We start from the raw sequence: 18,095 nt of genomic DNA, 5'->3' as shown, positions 1-18,095 counted from the left end.
AAGAGCCAGCTTTTTTTTTTTTTTTTTTTTTTTGAGACAGAGTCTCACTCTGTTGCCTGGGCTAGAGTGAGTGCCGTGGCTTCAGCCTAGCTCACAGCAACCTCAAACTCCTGGGCTCAAGCGATCCTCCTGCCTCAGCCTCCCGAGTAGCTGGGACTACAGGCATGCACCACCATGCCCGGCTAATTTTTTCTATATATATTTTTAGCTGTCCATATAATTTCTTTCTATTTTTAGTAGAGACGGGGTCTCACTCTTGCTCAGGCTGGTCTCGAACTCCTGACCTCGAGCGATCCACCTGCCTCGGCCTCCCAGAGTGCTAGGATTACAGGCGTGAGCCACCGCGCCCGGCCTCAAAGAGCCAGCTTTTGATTTTGTAAGTTCCACATAGTTATAATAGTTTTATTTTTTGTTTGTTCTCTATTTAAATGATTCCTGTCCCTGTTTATTGTTTCTTCTTTTTTTACATGTTCTGTTTATATTTTTTCCAACTTCTTGGGTTGGATGTTTATGATTTTTACCCTCTACTTAAGGTTTTTAAATCTCTAAGTTCTTTCCAAATTGTGATTTAGATATGTCTCTCATATTTTGTTAAGTATAATATTTAGTTCTAAGTACTTTGTGATTTCATTTTAATTTTCTTTAAATGTTTAAGACTATTTAGTAATATATTATTTAGTTGCCAAAAGTGAGATTTTACACTATTATTTCATTATTACATTCTAATTTTTATTACTTTATGGTAATAAATATAATCTGTAGCTATTGATCTTTGGTATTAAGATTTTTTATGTCATTCTTTTCTTTCTTTCCCTTTCTGTTTTTTCTCTCCCTTTCTCTTTAGAATTACTATTAATTCAAGCACAAAGAATAATATTGACAATAATATGTAGTATTAAAATTATAATCCAATATTCAACATTTTCAAATTTTAACATTTTACTATATTACATTTAGATTTTTTTTAAAGAAAATTAAAAATATGTTGAAACAATTATAACTCTCTATGGCCTCATCTTCTCCCTTGCTTCTTAAAGGAAAATCCATTTTAAATTTAGTGCTTAATTTTTCCAGAAAGTTTTTATATGTTACAACTTACATATGAATGTATATATCCATAAGAAGTATCATTTGTTTTTTTAAACTTAATATACCCTGTAGAATTTTGTTTTCTTTCCTATATTCCTTGATTTCTTTTTCTCTAACGTTTTTGAGATTTTTCTGTTGATCTGTGCAGTCTTTTTTTTTAAATTTAAACTTTTGTAACCATTTAGTGACTATACCTTATTCATCTTATTCATTCTTCTTTTCTTAAACATACAGGTTGTTCACTTTTCCTATTATAATTAATCTTGCAATACATATTTTTGAAAATATCTACTATTGTGTATGTGGAGAAGTTTCTCCAGGGTATATACCAATTACAAAAAGCTGATTCATAGTTTTCCTTATAGAGGAAAACTATGAATCAGCTTTTTTAAACACTGAGAAAAGAAATAGCAGAACTTGCAAATAGATGGAAAAATATACCATGCTCGTGGATCGGAAGAATCAACATTGTTAAAATGTCTATACTACCCAAAGTGATCCACAGATTCAATGCAATCCCTATTAAATTACCAACATCATTCTTTACAGACATAGAGAAAATAATTATACACTTTGTATGGAATCAAAGAAGACCCCATATAGCAAAAGCAATTTTAAGCAACAAAAACAAAATGGGAGGTATTAATTTGCCAGACCTCAAACTATACTACAAGGCCGTGGTTCTTAAAACAGCCTGGTATTGGCACAAGTGCAGGGACACAGACCAGTGGAACACAACAGAAAATCCAAATATAGAACCATCCTCATATAGTCACCTAATTCTTGACAAAGCGGGAAAGAATATACTCTGGGGACAAGAATCCCTATTCAATAAATGGTGCTGGGAGAATTGGTTAGCCACTTGTAGAAGACTGAAACAGGACCCACAGCTTTCACCTCTCACAAAAATCAAATCACGGTGGATAACAGACTTAAACCTTAGGCGTGATACAATCAGAATTCTAGAAGAAAATGTAGGAAAGACTCTTACAGACATTGGCCTAGGCAAAGAATTTATGAAGAAGACCCCCAAGGCAATCACAGCAGCAACAAAAATAAATGAATGGGACATGATTAAATTAAAAAGCTTCTGCACAGCCAAAGAAACAGTCAAGAGAATAAACAGACCACCTACAGAATGGGAAAAAATTTTTGCATACTACACATCAGATAAAGGACTGATAACAAGAATCTATTTAGAACTCAGGAAAATCAGCAAGAAAAAATCAAGCAACCCTATCAAAAAGTGGGCAAATGACATGAATAGAAACTTCTCGAAAGAAGATATAAGAATGGCTAACAAACATATGAAAAAATGCTCAACATCCCTAATCATCAGAGAAATGCAAATCAAAACCACAATGAGATATCACTTAACTCCAATGAGAATGGCCTTTATCAAAAAAACCCAAAACAACACATGTTGGCGTGGGTGTGGAGAGACAGGAACACTCATACACTGCTGGTGGGACTGCAAACTAGTACAACCCCTGTGGAAAGCATTATGGAGGTATCTTAAACAGATTCAAGTAGACCTGCCATTTGACCCAGCAATCCCATTACTGGGCATATGCCCAAAGGAAAAAAGGTCATTCTTTAACAAAGACACATGTACCCGAATGTTTATAGCAGCACAATTCACAATAGCAAAGATGTGGAAACAACCCAAATGCCCATCAATACATGATTGGATTAGTAAGCTGTGGTATATGTATACCATGGAATATTACTCAGCTATAAGGAATGATGAAGATACGACATCTCTATGGTTCTCCTGGAGAGAGTTGGAACCCATTATATTAAGTGAAGTATCCCAAGAATGGAAAAACAAGCATCACATGTACTCACCAGAAAATTGGTTTCCCTGATCATCACCTAAATACACATCTGGGAACGACACCAATTGGATATCAGACTGAGGTGGGGGGTGGGGGAGGGGATGGGTGTATGCCTACACAATGAGTGCATTGCGCACCGTTTGGGGAGTGGTATCACTTGAAGGTGCTGACTCGGGAAGGGGGGGTGGGGAAGGGAGGGATATATACCTCATGATGGGTGCAATGCGCACGACCTGGGGAACAGACACGCCTGGAGCTCTGACTTGGGGGGAAAGGCGGTACAGGAGCAACGTATGTAACCTGCAATTCTGTATCCCCCATAACAAGATGAAATTAAAAAAAAAAAAAAAAAAGCTGATTCATGAGTTAAAAATGAGATGTACATTTTTAACTTCAGTGGATATTGCCAAATTGCTTCCCAAGATGTATGTTTATACCAATACATATGCAAAGTAACCTTATGCACTTCTGAAATAAACAATAAAGTTATTTAACTTCATCTTCCTGGGCAACAGTTTTTTTGACTAGTAAAGCCATGTTAATGAAGACAGCAAGTTGTGTGTTTATAGTTGCTTTCCATTTTCAACTTAAATGTTAAACTCTTATTTCTTCTGTCTTGAGAAATACTCACGTGTCTTTCTGTATTCAAATAACCTGAAATTTTCTCAATTATTACTCTTGTATTTTATCTGCAGTAATAGCTTGGACATGGTCTAGAACTTAAGAGTTCTGCTATGGTCTGAATGTTTGAGCCCACCTCTTCTCCAATTTATATGTTGAAATCTTTACCTCCAAGGTGATGGTAGTAGAAGTTGGGGCCTTTGGGAAGAGGATTAGGTCATGAGGGTAGTGCCCTGATGAATGGGATCAGTGCCTGTATAAAATAGGCCCAAGGGAGCTCATTCACCCTTTCCACCATGTGAGGACACAGTGTGAAGGCACCATCTATGAACCAGAAATTGGCCCTCACCAGACACAGAATCTGCTGGTACCTTGATCTTGAACATCTCAGCCTCCAGAACTGTGAGAACTAAATTTCTGTTGTTTATGGGCTATCCAGTTTACGGTATTTTGTTATAGTAGCCCAAACAAAATAAGGTAAGTGTCTTATATAAAATTATTTGTTCTTTCAAAGATTATACATTACTGTAAACTCATGTTAGAAGCTTATCAGTACAATCAGAAAACTTGACATCTCTCAACATAATATCTTTGTATGTTGAGCTCCACATTTGTGGGGACATTATAATATTATCTATCTGTGAATATAAAATATCATATATGTATTAAATTGGCAAGAAATATATTTTGTTTAAAAGAGAATCAAAATTTTTATAAAGAAAAATTAATAACAAAACCTCATCTTATTCTTTAATAAATTATACTCACATATATACAGCTAAATATGTAGATGAGTATTTTATAATTTCACTTATCAAACGGCAATTGGAAACGTTCAAAGAAGTAGTTACTTGTGGTAACTATAATGTTCAACTCAATCCACCAAAATCTAAATTAAATAATGATAAAGCTTAACTATATAATTATATCAAGTTGTAAGAAATACTTATTTTTTTCATAAATGAAATTCTTGCATACTTACAGTGCAGAAATATCTATTAAAAATATTTAGGAAATATTTTCTTTTGATATTTTCTTAATTCAATTCTATATATAAAATTTGTTTACACTATTTGGAATTTAAAAACAAAATTTGCACACAAACCAATACTCTTTATAATCGTAGAACACTAATGTTTGTGTTTTATTATAATACAACCAAAATATACATTTTACAATTTTAATTATTTTATACTACAACACTACATTTCATTTAAAATGGCAAACCTATAACTCAGAATTGATTGCTAACCACTCACAAAAACCAGAATTAAATTACATGATTAACTATGGCTTCTTACAGATTTTTGCCATTTCTCAAAAATCACCTATCTCAAACTTTCCATAAATACTTTATACTACAAAATATTTAAATGAGAGGTATAAGTCATGTGCGTGCTCCTGTCTTTGTACTCTCAATGTGTAGAATCTGGGAATTTTAGATTTTATTTTTTAACCTCATGTGTAAACTGAATTATTTAAATATTGTGATCATTTACCATGAGAAAAATGTATCTTTCTATAAAAACATTTCAAAAATCTCTTTCCCCCCTAAATTTTCTATTCCCAATATGGCTAATCAATTCTAACATGTTGTCTAAAACTAATGTGATATTCTAAAGGGAGGCTATTTCAGTTTTTATTTCCATTTGTATTTATGATACATATGAAATAGATCTTATAATTAACTTGAAGAAAATCAGTGTTTAACAAACACTTGTTTAATTTTATTATTAATATTTTGTGGATATCTGAATGATATCAAGTTGTTCTCGGAAATTTAATTTTGATAATATTGAAAAACGGGCACTAAGTATTGTTAACTTATCTTAGTTGAGTCTATAACATTCAGCAGGAACAAAACATAACAGCATACAAAGAACCAAAATATGGACCAAAGGCAAAATTAAAGAGTAAGAACATTTTTTAGCCAGCATCTTGTAAGTGAGTATTATTTTAGCCAACAAAATGATGAGACTTTGTGTGAATTATAGTTCCTTTACCACTGTTGTGGCTTTTGCAAATTACTATTTTCTATAACTACTTTCCCATTTCTTAAATAATTTGATTGATTTTCAAAAATGTTTATTCAATAATGTCAGTGTAGTGTTTTGAGCTTTTTGGGAAAACAAGATTCTATATAAATTAATTAGTTAGACTATCCATTTCTAAACAAACTCTTAACATGTCCAATGCATTGAATGTAAATGAACGCAGACAGGCAGGATTCCATTTAGCAGCATAAATAGCTAAAATGAAATGCAGCAGAGAACACACAGAGAAGTCAAAGACATATATATTGAAGACAAGGGAGAAAAATATGAAATCGAGAATAAAAAGACATTTTAAGACCTTCTCCATAGAGAGCTGATTTCTTAGAAGCATATTTGAAATCATTAACTATACTTTTCTTTTTCATTATTTTAAAGTAAATTTGGTAAAATCTTCAGTGATGAGGAAATATATATGATGTTTGTGGATTTAATATATTCACACTCTTCCTCTAAGTGTTCTGGATAATTAAAAGGTTAAAAAATTAAACATAGTTTAGATATCCTCTATTTTAAAAAATACACATAAATCTTTGCCCCCATATGTTTTTACTATATGAAATTTTATTTTACTAATATTTCTAATATATTTTAAGTAATTATCATAACTTAATAGTTTTGACTTAAAAGCAGCCAGAATAGTAGATATAGGCATAAATTAAGTTCTGCAAAATTTTGTCCAAATAACTAAAATTAAAAAGAAGAAATTAAAATGGTTTAGACATTCATATTTGGATGAAAACAATTTATTTTCACAAGCCAATCCTAACATTTGAACTTCATGTATTAATATTTTTTCCAAAGCCATCCATAATTTGATTATTACTGTCTGACATACAAATATTTGGAATTTTTCAAAAAGTTATACATGTTCCCAATTATTGCTTTGAGCTTGCTATGAGTTCCTGGAACATTTTATACCAGCACATCAATAAATACAACCACTCTTGTTATAATATCCAATTAATAGTCTCATATTGTCACAACTATTCTTTTGCATTACTTTTGAAAAGAGTGATTTGTTTTAGTTCACTTTTATTAAAACTATTCCTTAACTTTACCTTGTAGGGAAACACCTACAAATATTCATGAGTATTTTATCAAAAGAGGATACTCAACCTCATATATCAGTGTAACTACTTTGAGATAGGTAAGCAATGCAAATAAAATAAATGTTAGATTGAGATAATGCTCTAAACATAGAGCCACAGACTCTGTAATAACTTGCCCTGTAATTGCATGGGTTTCTCACAGACTTTTCTTTCAAGATATGTAGAATGCATGAGAAACGGGCAAAGTCTGTTATTTAGTTTTCTGAAAAGCTGCCTTCCATGTGAGGAAGTGACTAATTTTTCATTTCACACTATAAAGGGCGTGAAAAGGCAAAACAGAAGAAGGCTAAGGGTTTTGTGTTAGAAGAAGGAAAGGTGAGTCCTGCTTAAACAGACAGGAAACACACCATACATATTCAGACGGAAAGTCAAATTGGAAACATTTGAAAGTGCTAAGAAAATATGAAAGATGTTTATGTTAATGTTGTGAGTTTGTTTTCTTTACATGTGGTAGGCTTATTTATTGTTAAATTACTAAAATAATACTACTAGAATTACAACAGATTAACTCAGAAATTCAAAAAAGTTGTGTGAAGAAAAGATGTCAAAGAGTTAATTTAACCCTTTCCGTTGTCAAAATTTTGCACTTGTTCTGTTATGCAACAAATATATATCCCCACTCCTCACCATTGTTGTCTACTCAATTCCCTCTCTGATTTATGTATTTTTTCCTATTTACTCAAATACGATTCAATAATCCAATAAAAAGGAGAGAATAAAGAGAATACATGGAAATATTGTAGAGTATGATAAATATTTAGAAAAAAGAGAAGAGATGCATATTGAAATACCATTGGTTATAAACAAAATATGCTTATCCCTCCCATGATCCTTTAGAAAATTTACTTTTCCTCAGGCTTTTGCTAGCAGTTTGCTATAATCTAGATTTTTAAACAGATGAATTACAAATTGGCAGCTACTTATACTCTAGTGAAAAGAGTTCTATTACATTTTGCTCATTTTATTTGTGATTGTTCTTCCTTTTCATGGGGATATTAGTTTTCCCCCAAGCCAGAATTTATGGCTGTCTTTCCTTGTGTAGCTTAACAAATCCCATCTGCATGCTTTCCCATTAGGATGCATTATACACCATGATGTTTCCCTCATTTTATTAAAATATTTTCCCATATCTTATTAAAATATTTATTAAGCATTCTGTCCCTGTAGAACCAAGTATACATTCTGGAAACACATAACTGAGCACCAGCTTCTCTCTGTGAGCCTGTTACTCCTGACAAGTCATAAGGAATCCTGGGAGGAACATTAATGCCCTTCAGTAAATCAATGTCGTAGTACACTAAATGTGACCCCTGTGGCCTGAAAGAAATAATGTACCTCTTCAAATTCCTACACCATGCTCCAAGAGTGAATGACGCACTGGGAAAGTTCCTGTTGATAATGTGAACCGTCTTAATTTGTGTCTTCCCTCCAATTCTCTACCACAAGGTGGTCAGTTCTAGGGTGGAATGTTGTATCGTTCCTAAGAATGTAGTGCACCTGCATGGCAAACTCCATGCTTAATGGACATGCATGGGAATGAAGCACCTTAATACAATATCAAATTTGATGCTTACTTAGCTCAATTATTTACATGACAATAAATTCAAAGCATAAATCATTTTACAGATGTAAAGACTTATTTTGAGGATAATCCTTAAATTTTGTAGTTACAAGTTCTATTGCTGGAAAATCGTTTCAGATGAATTATTTGCTCTTACTATCCCATATTCACCATATATTGTCTTACTCAGATAATTGTTCTTGTGCCTTAGTAAAACTCCATGAAAAGCATTTAAGAATTAGTATAAGTGATGTAAAAACCAGAAGACAGTATTCTTGCAGCTAAAGAATTCTTTTCTTTAAATTAAATAGAAAACTACGTAGCCACAGCTCTAGGAAGCTCATCTAGGTCTCTGTGATGTCTTCGATTCCGTTTCTTCTTCATTTCCTGCATGTGCTTCCACTTTGGGCCGCCCTTGTTTCGCTGTCTCCGCTTCTCCCTATGCCACATCTGTTCACAGTACTGGTCGAGGCTGAAGTTTGGGCTGCTAAGGATTTGGATGTAGTCTTTGTATCTCAACCGTGACTCAGCCAATAGATCCTTGACCTGCCCCTCCTCATGCTCTGCCCTCTGGGTATTTTCCATCTGTTCATTCTCAATGACATTCAAAGTCAGCTTCACTATGGTGTGGATGAAAGTGTGCTCCTGTGCTTTGCAGTAATATATCCCAGAGTCCTTCTTCTGCAGACTTCGAATCAGTAGCCCATATTCCGTTTTGATGATCCTTTCATCGGGTTTCAACTGCAGAATTGGAAAAATGTAGGTAATAAATTAAAAACAGAGAAGACTATGTGCAAATGAAAACAGGCTACATAGTTTTACTTAGATGAACCTAAAAGATATATTCTCTGTCTCTCTGTCATCAAGCATAATATTGTCAGCCATAGTTGAAGAGGGTGAATAAATTCAACTTAAGTAATAACCCCCAAACCATATCCTGAATTTTTCACATTTGTATCTTATTAAGTCTAACTGAACCTTTGGAATACAGTTATTTTTTCTCCCAGTATACAGATAGGAATGAAAAGCTGTGAAAAGTAATAAAGTAAAACTGGAAATTATCAAGTGTGCTTCTTTACAGATTTCAGATACAAATTAGTGTACTAAGATCACAAATTGGAATCTCAATTTCAGAGGTGGAATGTAATGTTAACAGTCATTGTGTAGAAAAGAAGCTTTAGTGCATGCTGCTACCTGTAATGTAGAATAGAGCAATGATTCCAAAACAAATTTATTCCGTTTTCTAGATATCAGCAAGTCAATAATCTGAATGGCATATGGAAGCTGTAAATGGTGATTTCTGGAGAGACAAGTGGAAAGGCATGGATACAATCTTTTGGATGTTAAAGCTGTAACTGAGTCAGACCATAGTCAGAAGGTTAGCAACATTTAAAGCTGAATTTCCCTTTTTACTATGGACTGAATTTTGATACTATGTGTATATGTGATACTTTAGACTATGTCATTTGTGGAAATATTTGCCATACCTCGGTATACTATAACATGGTAATGTGATTTCAAGTGTGAGAAAGCACAATGAACAAAAAAAAAAAAAAAAAGTCCCAAGAAACGTGATACTCTTTAGCCTTTGAAATAATATTACTGAAAGACAATTCTACATTAAGCTTTCCTGGCCCGTATTCTGGTGTGAATGGTGACCCTATCTTCAGGGAAACTAGAGGCATGTTTACCCACACAAGAGCCCTGTTTAATGTGGAGTATTGTTGAGTAGCTCAGCATTACGGGGAACAACAACAACAACAACAAAGAAGTCTGGAAAATTTCCCAGTTTACACATCTGCCTCTGTATTGTAGACTTTTAGTTGATGGAAATCAAGGAGGCAAAAGATGGCTAAATTAAATTTATTCACAGTGGGTGGACTATACTCTGCATCTTTATGTGAAAAACATGTAGGGAAAAAAAAAATCCCTCCAATTCAGGAAATATGAGAAAAGGAAAAGAAACATCTCTGGCTAGCAGCCCAGTTAACTAACAAGTATATGGCGAACCACCCTCTGTGCCAGAGAAGTGCAGCTGGCGGGGTACCATCCGAGGCCAGAGGCAGGTCACAGCTCAGACCTCTGGTTAATGAGGCTGAATGGTCTCCAGGCCCGCCTTTGCTCTGCATTGAAGCCACATCATTGGGGTTTTGTGTTTGTTTGTTTGTTTTCCTTACTTTGCCCATTTGGTGAGTTGGACGTGTAGTATTCTTTTTCTTATGGATTTTTTTTTCTAAAAACCCACATATTTTAAAATGCAATCATAATATGAACGAACTTTGAATTAATTTACATTCTCTGAGCCCGTAAGAGTCTCATGCCTAAAATAAATGTGAATTTGAATTGGTAGAGTTCTAAATGGCCAATCTTAAACAGAAATGGCAATCTTAAATCTAACACACTACATATATTTTTTTCTCTTAAATAATTTCCCTGTAAGAATTGTTTTTAAAAAAATTAAATAATTCTTAGACCTCAAAATACTAGCTCCATAAACTAGATTCTGATCTCTATCTGCTTGGCTTCCTATGATGACTCATTTATCTTCCCAGATTGGTCTCCCATCTATCAAGTTAGTGGCACAGCATATGGTGTATTTGGGGGATTAAAAGCAAAGCTCTTTGAAGGTTAAAGTGTGAAGTATTATTAGCAACATTATAGACTACTGCCATGTTGCTTGAGAGGTAATATTCTGAAGCCTTTATTTCTGTAATTCTCTCAACAGAACATGGCCTCAGGTTATTAGCAATGACAATCAAAGCCGGTACCTTTAGTCTCAGTTCATCTGTAGATTTCCTTTACATAATTGGTATTCTTGCTCCTGTTTAAACTGTATTTCATTGTGGCTTTTAGAGATTGTCACAGCTCTGATTTAGTAATTTTTATTGTTCTGTTTAATCTTCTCACAGGAAGAAATTATGACTTTGATTTCACACATACTGTACAACACTCCATCATTATTTGCTATTCTCTTTTTGTATCCTGTTTATGTTGTTTTCCTCTAAGATCTGGTTCCCTTCCCTCCTTTCCATTCTAGTTCTGTCCCCACAGAACTCAGAATTTCATAAACACCTGGCATTTCATTAGTTGGTCATGATCTTTCACTTTCTTTTCTTCCATGGAATGCTTCATTTGTTCTTTGGTTTTTGACCTACAGATATAAAACCTGCTTTAATAAATTTCAGGCTTTCTGGATTTACCTAACGTCTATTAGATTATTTAACCAATTTTTGGTTCTTGCTAAAATTTCAATAATATACCTTTAGTAAAATGGCAGCTCTAATAAAATACATTTTGAATAGATAGATTTTCACAGGACTTTTGCAATTTAGAGATAAAAAGCTGTGACCCAAAAATTAAGTAATTGATTAACATTTGCCTACTTTACATTCTCATTCTCTGCAATGCTTTCATTCTGTGCTGGAATAGGATGCATTATGCAGACTGTATCTCAACAGTGAAATGTCAGCACAGTCAATTTAGAAAATTCAGCTCCTCTACAGAAAGATAATGTAATCTCTGGCCACTGATTTAAACTCATGGAATTTGCTCCACTTTAGAAGTGATAAGTAAAAACTGCTCATCCTTACAAATCAAAACCATGCTTGAGTTGAGGTTGACTATCCATTTGCCTAATGTGAACAAGGGTAATATACTCGGCATTATTAAAAGTAGATCTTCAGTGCAGGGCAATTCATTTAAAATGAGAAGAGTAACATGGAAGGGACAAAGGACATTTAGGTACTAAGCAGCAGGTAAAGGTCAGGGACTTTATGATAATGGCAGCCTAATGGTTCGTTCTTTACTGATAATTCACCTGTCAATTCTTTCATGGTTAAAGCATTACATGTGTCTTGGAAAAGACTAGGGCTTCAAGAATATCTCCTTTCTCCAACAAACAGAAAATATTACTAGAGGAAAATTAGGATTAAATAAGGAAGAAAGCTCCCAGTATAAAAAAACCAAATATCTATAAAACTGTTATAAACAATTCTCTGCATTTAAAATAAAACATTGAAAAGATTTCTTTCCTTAAGAGAAAGGAAAAGGAACTGGAATAGAATTATTTGTGTACATGTATTTAAATTTCTCAGAATATACTTACATGACACTATACATGATTCATTTATTAATATACCACAAAACCAATAATTAAGATTTTTAGGCAAATATTAAAAAAATAAAAATATATTAAAAAATACTGCCAGAGCAACTGGGTCATTATTTGAAAGAAAAAATCAAATTCATATGTAAATAAACACTAGATTAATAACTTCAAGTAAATGTAAATATGAATTAAAATATAAACATAAATATAAAATGTAAAGTATAAATGTGAAAAGAAAATAACTACAAAAATATATATTTGCTATCTCATTGGTGAAGGAGTCTTTAAGCGGAATAGGCAAAAATCATAAAAAAGTTAAGAGCCATAAAACAAAATAAAGTTGCTTATAATATGTATAACATAAAATTATTAATTTCTATAACATATAAAGTGCTTGTTGAAACCATTTTTAAATGAATATGGCAATATAAACTAAGCAAATGACAGCAAAACAATTCACCAAATACAACCGAAGCCAACAGGCAAGAAACATGAGAAGGTAAGTTCACATCTACTAATATCCAAATAGATATTAATACATTTTTTCATAATAAACTAGTAAAGATTTTCTTAAATTGTGATGCAAAATTTTGCCTCAGGAGTTCATAACAGACACTAATATGGTGATTTTGATGGGAAATTAGTGATATGTGGTCATTTATCAAAAGCCATAATGATAACCAACGTCTTTAACTCATTTATTTCACTTCTAGGAATTTGTCCTAAGAAAATAATTAGAAAAGTAGAAAAAGATTTAGATATACGGATGTTCATTACTTTTATTTTTTAAGAAGGAACATAAACTATTTAAGTAAAGCATGTAATATTCATATATGACTGTGTCATCAGGAAAGAATGGGTAATGGACAGGGAAAATACAGTATTACAATGGAAAATGGTCAAAGTGCAAAAAAAGCTGGAATAAACACCAAAATTTTACTTGTGCTTGTTTATACTTAGTGGCCTCACAGTTCTTTTTAACATGTTACTGCAATTTTAAAAGCATTTATATTGTTTCTACAATGAAAAGAACAAAAATAAAATAAGGATCTATACATGGAAAAATGCAAATATTTGAAGATGTTTTTAAAATGTTATTAAAATCCACAGAGAAAATATAGTATTGCCTCATGTATTCATTCTGATCCCAAAAATTCAACAGAAGCTTAGGGACTGCCGATTAACTTGCTAGTTACTGCATAAACATCATCAATTTTAAGAACAGTTTTATAAGAAAGTCAGCAGATAACTGACTCATGACCTCCCCAACAGCACCCGACTGTGAAACAGCCCAGTAAGGAAATGTTCTCCTCCTGGCAGAGAATAACCTGGTGACAGCCTCTGTGCCACAGGAGATCATGATCCTCCCTCAGGCTTTTTTTGAGGGGGAAAAAGATTCCAAGCTGTGACCTTATGGGTAAGGAGCAGAAGGAATCCTGTTAGGGAAAAAGCTTCAAATATAATATGGATATTGCCCTTTTCTCAGCTCAGGAAGCAGTATTGCATGTCCTGGACAATGTGAAATCACCTATTTACAAAGACAGATGAAAATACTAGTTGAAATATTACAGCTAAGATCCTTTTAAGTGAAATTCAGTCAATACACTATTTCTGCTCCATTGAAATTCATGGTGCATGATACCACCATGAATATGAGACATACTGTGAAAAGATACATTAAAGTAATGCACAGCATTTTCAAGAAAATGAAAGTTGTGAATGCAAACAATCATATATAAATGTAGGCACATCTATAGCTGGGAGATTATCCTAAGAAGAGTACCACACTTTTTAAAAAATCAGATTAAATTTGCCTTGGGGAAGAAAACATTTATTAAAGAAGTATATTCAACTGAAAGGCAATTACCAAACTTCATTAGGTATAAAATTAAAAATACTAGTTTATGACATTTAAGATTAAAATATTGCAATGTAACTAAAAAATCTACATGTTAAAAAATTCAGATAACATTCTTCCAATAATTCTTGGATAAAAAGTAAATGCCTTATATTTTGAAATTAAATAATCACTTTTATTATCAGATAATATTTCAACATATATTGGTAAAAATGGGACCCTTGAAATAAACATTCAGTGTAAATGTGGATCTGCCATAATCTTAGAATTTATAGACATCAGTAATGATGAAGAATCAAGTTTTATTAGAAAAACTTGACTTAATAAAGTTATCCTAGGTATTATGTAAAGAGTCAACATTTTGATAGAAAAATTTAGTCTTGTAGATCTTAGATGAAGAGAATGATATTAACTTCTTCATGTAATAGTGGAACTGTATCTTTAAATCAATTTCTTATGACAATATTTTATTTTTTTACTCTAAGGCTTCTGAACCTCAGCAGTACTGACATTTGGGGTCAGATAATTCTTCACTGTGAGGGACTGGGCATTGTAGGCTGTTTAGCATCACCTCTGACCTCTACCCACTATATGCCAGGAGCACTCACTCACCCACCCACCCAGTTGTGATGTTCAAAAATGTCTCCAGACATTGTCAAATAGTACTCTGGGAACAAATTACATGAGGCTGAGATTAACTTTTCTATAGTAATGTTTAACTAATTACATTTGCTATTTTAAATGTTTGTAGAGTGGTATTTTCGAGAAATTTGATCCACTTACTTATATGACAGAGAAACTGTCATATGTGCTAGAGAAGTTACAACCTGCTTATGAACCCTAAGCCGTCAAGCTAAAAGTAGAACAAGCATTTCCTAACCACATGAGCAGTGCTATTTCCTATCCCAAACATCCTCACTAATAGAGTATTTGTAATTTTATATGTATATTTTACAGGTGTGAGAGCCTCTGCCTTGAAATTTTACATTCTCATATGTGCTTTCTCCTTTGATTTTCACAGTAAATTTTGAATTTATTTTGTTCATTTTAGAAAATTCTGGCCCACAGGGGCTCAGTGACATTACCAAAGGTCTCAGGACCACGTTTTAACTCAAGGTATCAGGACTGTGCTTCCACTCAAGACATGTAATTCTGAATCCTGTGTTCATTCCATTACTCTTTACAGTGTCGTTAGTCTAATATTGGGGGTTTCAGAACTCTAGTCTGAGCATCATTAGTTTCTCTGCACTGTAATAAAAAATAATTCTGCCAACTAACCTTTGTTTCATGACATTCAAATAATATTAATCTAAGATTTCTCAAACACTCAAACTCAACTCATTAAATTCAGTAACATATACAACGTATCTATCTCAAAATCTTTGTGATGTGTTTCAGTCACATGTATGTGTTAGGAAAACAAATAGAAAAAAAGTCAAAAAATAGAGTATTCATATTTTCCCTCCATTGATATAATTTTAATAGATAAAAGTGAAAAGATATATGTCCAGCCACTTATCTAATTTGCTTATATGTTATGACAAAAATAGATGTTTCTGTTTTAATACAAACTCAACATGTTTTACATCATGATCTAAATTGAACACAATGTGAGTTAAAATTTAGTCATTGTGCTACTTTGGGAGAGAAAAATACCGTGTTCTTGTTCTTAGTCGGAGACTTGTACCAAAATATAGGCAATCCATGAGAAAAGGAAATTTGAAAAAAATCATATAAATTTCTTTTAAAAATTCAGTCTGCTTTTATATTTCATTAATACATTTGTATTAAATTGGCCTATTCTTATCCCACTAAAATTTGAACATCTCTCACAACCAAAAACTTGATTTAAGTTTTACACTATTTCCCTCAAAGTAAGCATTCTTTGATGACAATAACTTACCTCCTCTCTATGCTCATCACCTGACTGCTGGATATACCACTTAATAGATGCTTGTTGGGATTTAGGAATGCATTCCAGAAAGGTAGAGTTAAATTCAATGCCAAAAATCACCTTTTCTTCAGCAGTTTCATGACTAGTGCCTGGAAAGCAAACATGGAATAAGAGATTAACCTTGACCTGATTTTTAAAACAATGGGAAAATAGATTGATTTAGAACAGATGCCATGGAGAAAGAATCACACACATTATTAAAGAGAAAGGAAATTCATGTTAGAATATTGTCACCTCAGACAAATATTATCCAATAGGTAGATTTTTAAAACTATATGCCTGAATTAAAATTTTTACTCTTTTATCAATATATTAGCTATTTGCAATTGATGTTTAAAAATAATAATTCACAAGATTTGACTCTACACATTGAGTATTTTTCTCTGAGCTGAATAAACCTTTTGCATCTTTTAATGCTTTAACACTTTCTGTTTCTATAACATATGAACAATTTTGTAGATAGTTCTGAAGGAGCAATTTACTTCACTTTTAAAGAGAAAGTCTATCATGAATTGTTCTCCAGAGCTGATCAAATAACATTAAGAAATTTTGATGTCAGGAAAGTAAGTACTGTGATCTGTATTTGGCAAAATTCTATAATGATGATAATAATTCTCTAATACTCAGAATCTGGACCTTATCTGCATTATCTACCAATTCTTTTTCTCTTTTATACCGAAGGATTCTCTAGCCCATCATTTGCTGTGAGAAAGTTAATGATATGCTAAGGGAACAGTGTCTCAGATACATTACTCTCATCAGTCAATGCATCATCTGAAATACATTCCATCTAGAGTAGCCAAAGGCTGTGTCCCATGTGCCATCCAAGATCTACAGCTTAAATTTAGTCAAATAAAAAATGACAGCTGTTCAGCCTGACCCAAACATGCACTTTTTCATCATATATTCAGATATCTCAATTTTACAGATGAGCCTACTTAGCATTTTAGGCATCAACCAAAGAGTAAGACTTAAGGGACCATGTGAATCCTAAACCTCAGCAAATGGTTGAATACACATATACTCAATAATTCAGCTTCATTTTAATAAACTTTCTTTGATTTTTTTTTTTTTTTTTTTGTAATGGCCATTCTGACAGGGGTAAGGTGGTATTTCACTGTGGTTTTAATTAGCATTTCCCTGATGATTAGTCATGTTGAACATTTTTTCACGTGATTTTTGGCCATTTGTTTATCTTTTGAAAAGACTCTGTTCATGTCTTGCCCACTTTTTAATAGAGTTATTTGTTTTGTTCCTGCTGATTTGATTGAGTTCTTTGTAGATTCTGCGTATTAGTCAATTAATGAGTGGAAAAAGAAAATGTGATATATATACATATATATATATATATATACACACATATATATGTGTGTGTGTGTGTGTGTGTATATATATATATAAAATGGAGGACTATTCTGCCACTAAAAAGGAATGAAATAATGCCTTTTGCAGCAACTTGGATGGAACTGGAGAACATTAACTTAAGCAAAGTATCCCAGGAATGGAAAAACAAACACCACGTCCTCACTAATAAGTGAGTGCTAAATAATGGGTATACATGGTCATAGAGTGTTGTAAAGGATATTGGAAACTAAAAAGGGGGGATGGTGGAGGGTGAGGACTAAAAAACATACCTACTGGGTACAATGTACACTACACCGGTGTTGGGCACACCAAAAGCCCTGACATCAGCATTATTCAATTCATCCATGTAGCAGAAACACTTGTACCCCCTTAAGTATTTTGAAATTTTTAAAAACCCAATAAAACATTTAAAAAAAATAAAAGCTAAAAGTAAAAAGATAAAAGAAAAAGAAACTTCCTTTGAACTTGTGTTTTACCAGCAAGGATTAAGTTAAGCATGCTGTCTCCATTATGAATTAACCTCATCTGACCTTCAAAA

General features: G+C 32.9%; 1 protein-coding gene across 2 annotated transcripts in view; it reads right to left on the bottom strand.

Moving 5' to 3' along the window:
- Positions 1-4,661: 4,661 nt before the first annotated feature.
- The window catches only part of SEMA3D (semaphorin 3D), a 202,284-nt gene continuing 188,850 nt past the window's right edge, over positions 4,662-18,095 (bottom strand). For both annotated transcript variants that reach the window (XM_069461870.1, XM_069461871.1), the window contains exons 17-18: positions 16,142-16,281; positions 4,662-9,013 (exon numbers count right to left, since the gene is read on the bottom strand). In XM_069461870.1, the coding sequence (XP_069317971.1) occupies positions 8,588-9,013; positions 16,142-16,281 (566 nt within the window). In that variant the 3' untranslated portion in view covers positions 4,662-8,587. The remainder of the gene's footprint in view (positions 9,014-16,141; positions 16,282-18,095) is intronic.

This window comes from Eulemur rufifrons, chromosome 29 (genome assembly GCF_041146395.1).
Source record: "Eulemur rufifrons isolate Redbay chromosome 29, OSU_ERuf_1, whole genome shotgun sequence".
NCBI classification, from domain to species: Eukaryota; Metazoa; Chordata; class Mammalia; order Primates; family Lemuridae; genus Eulemur; species Eulemur rufifrons.
Note: the sequence above shows the minus strand (reverse complement) of the source record. Positions and strands in the feature narration are given on the sequence as shown.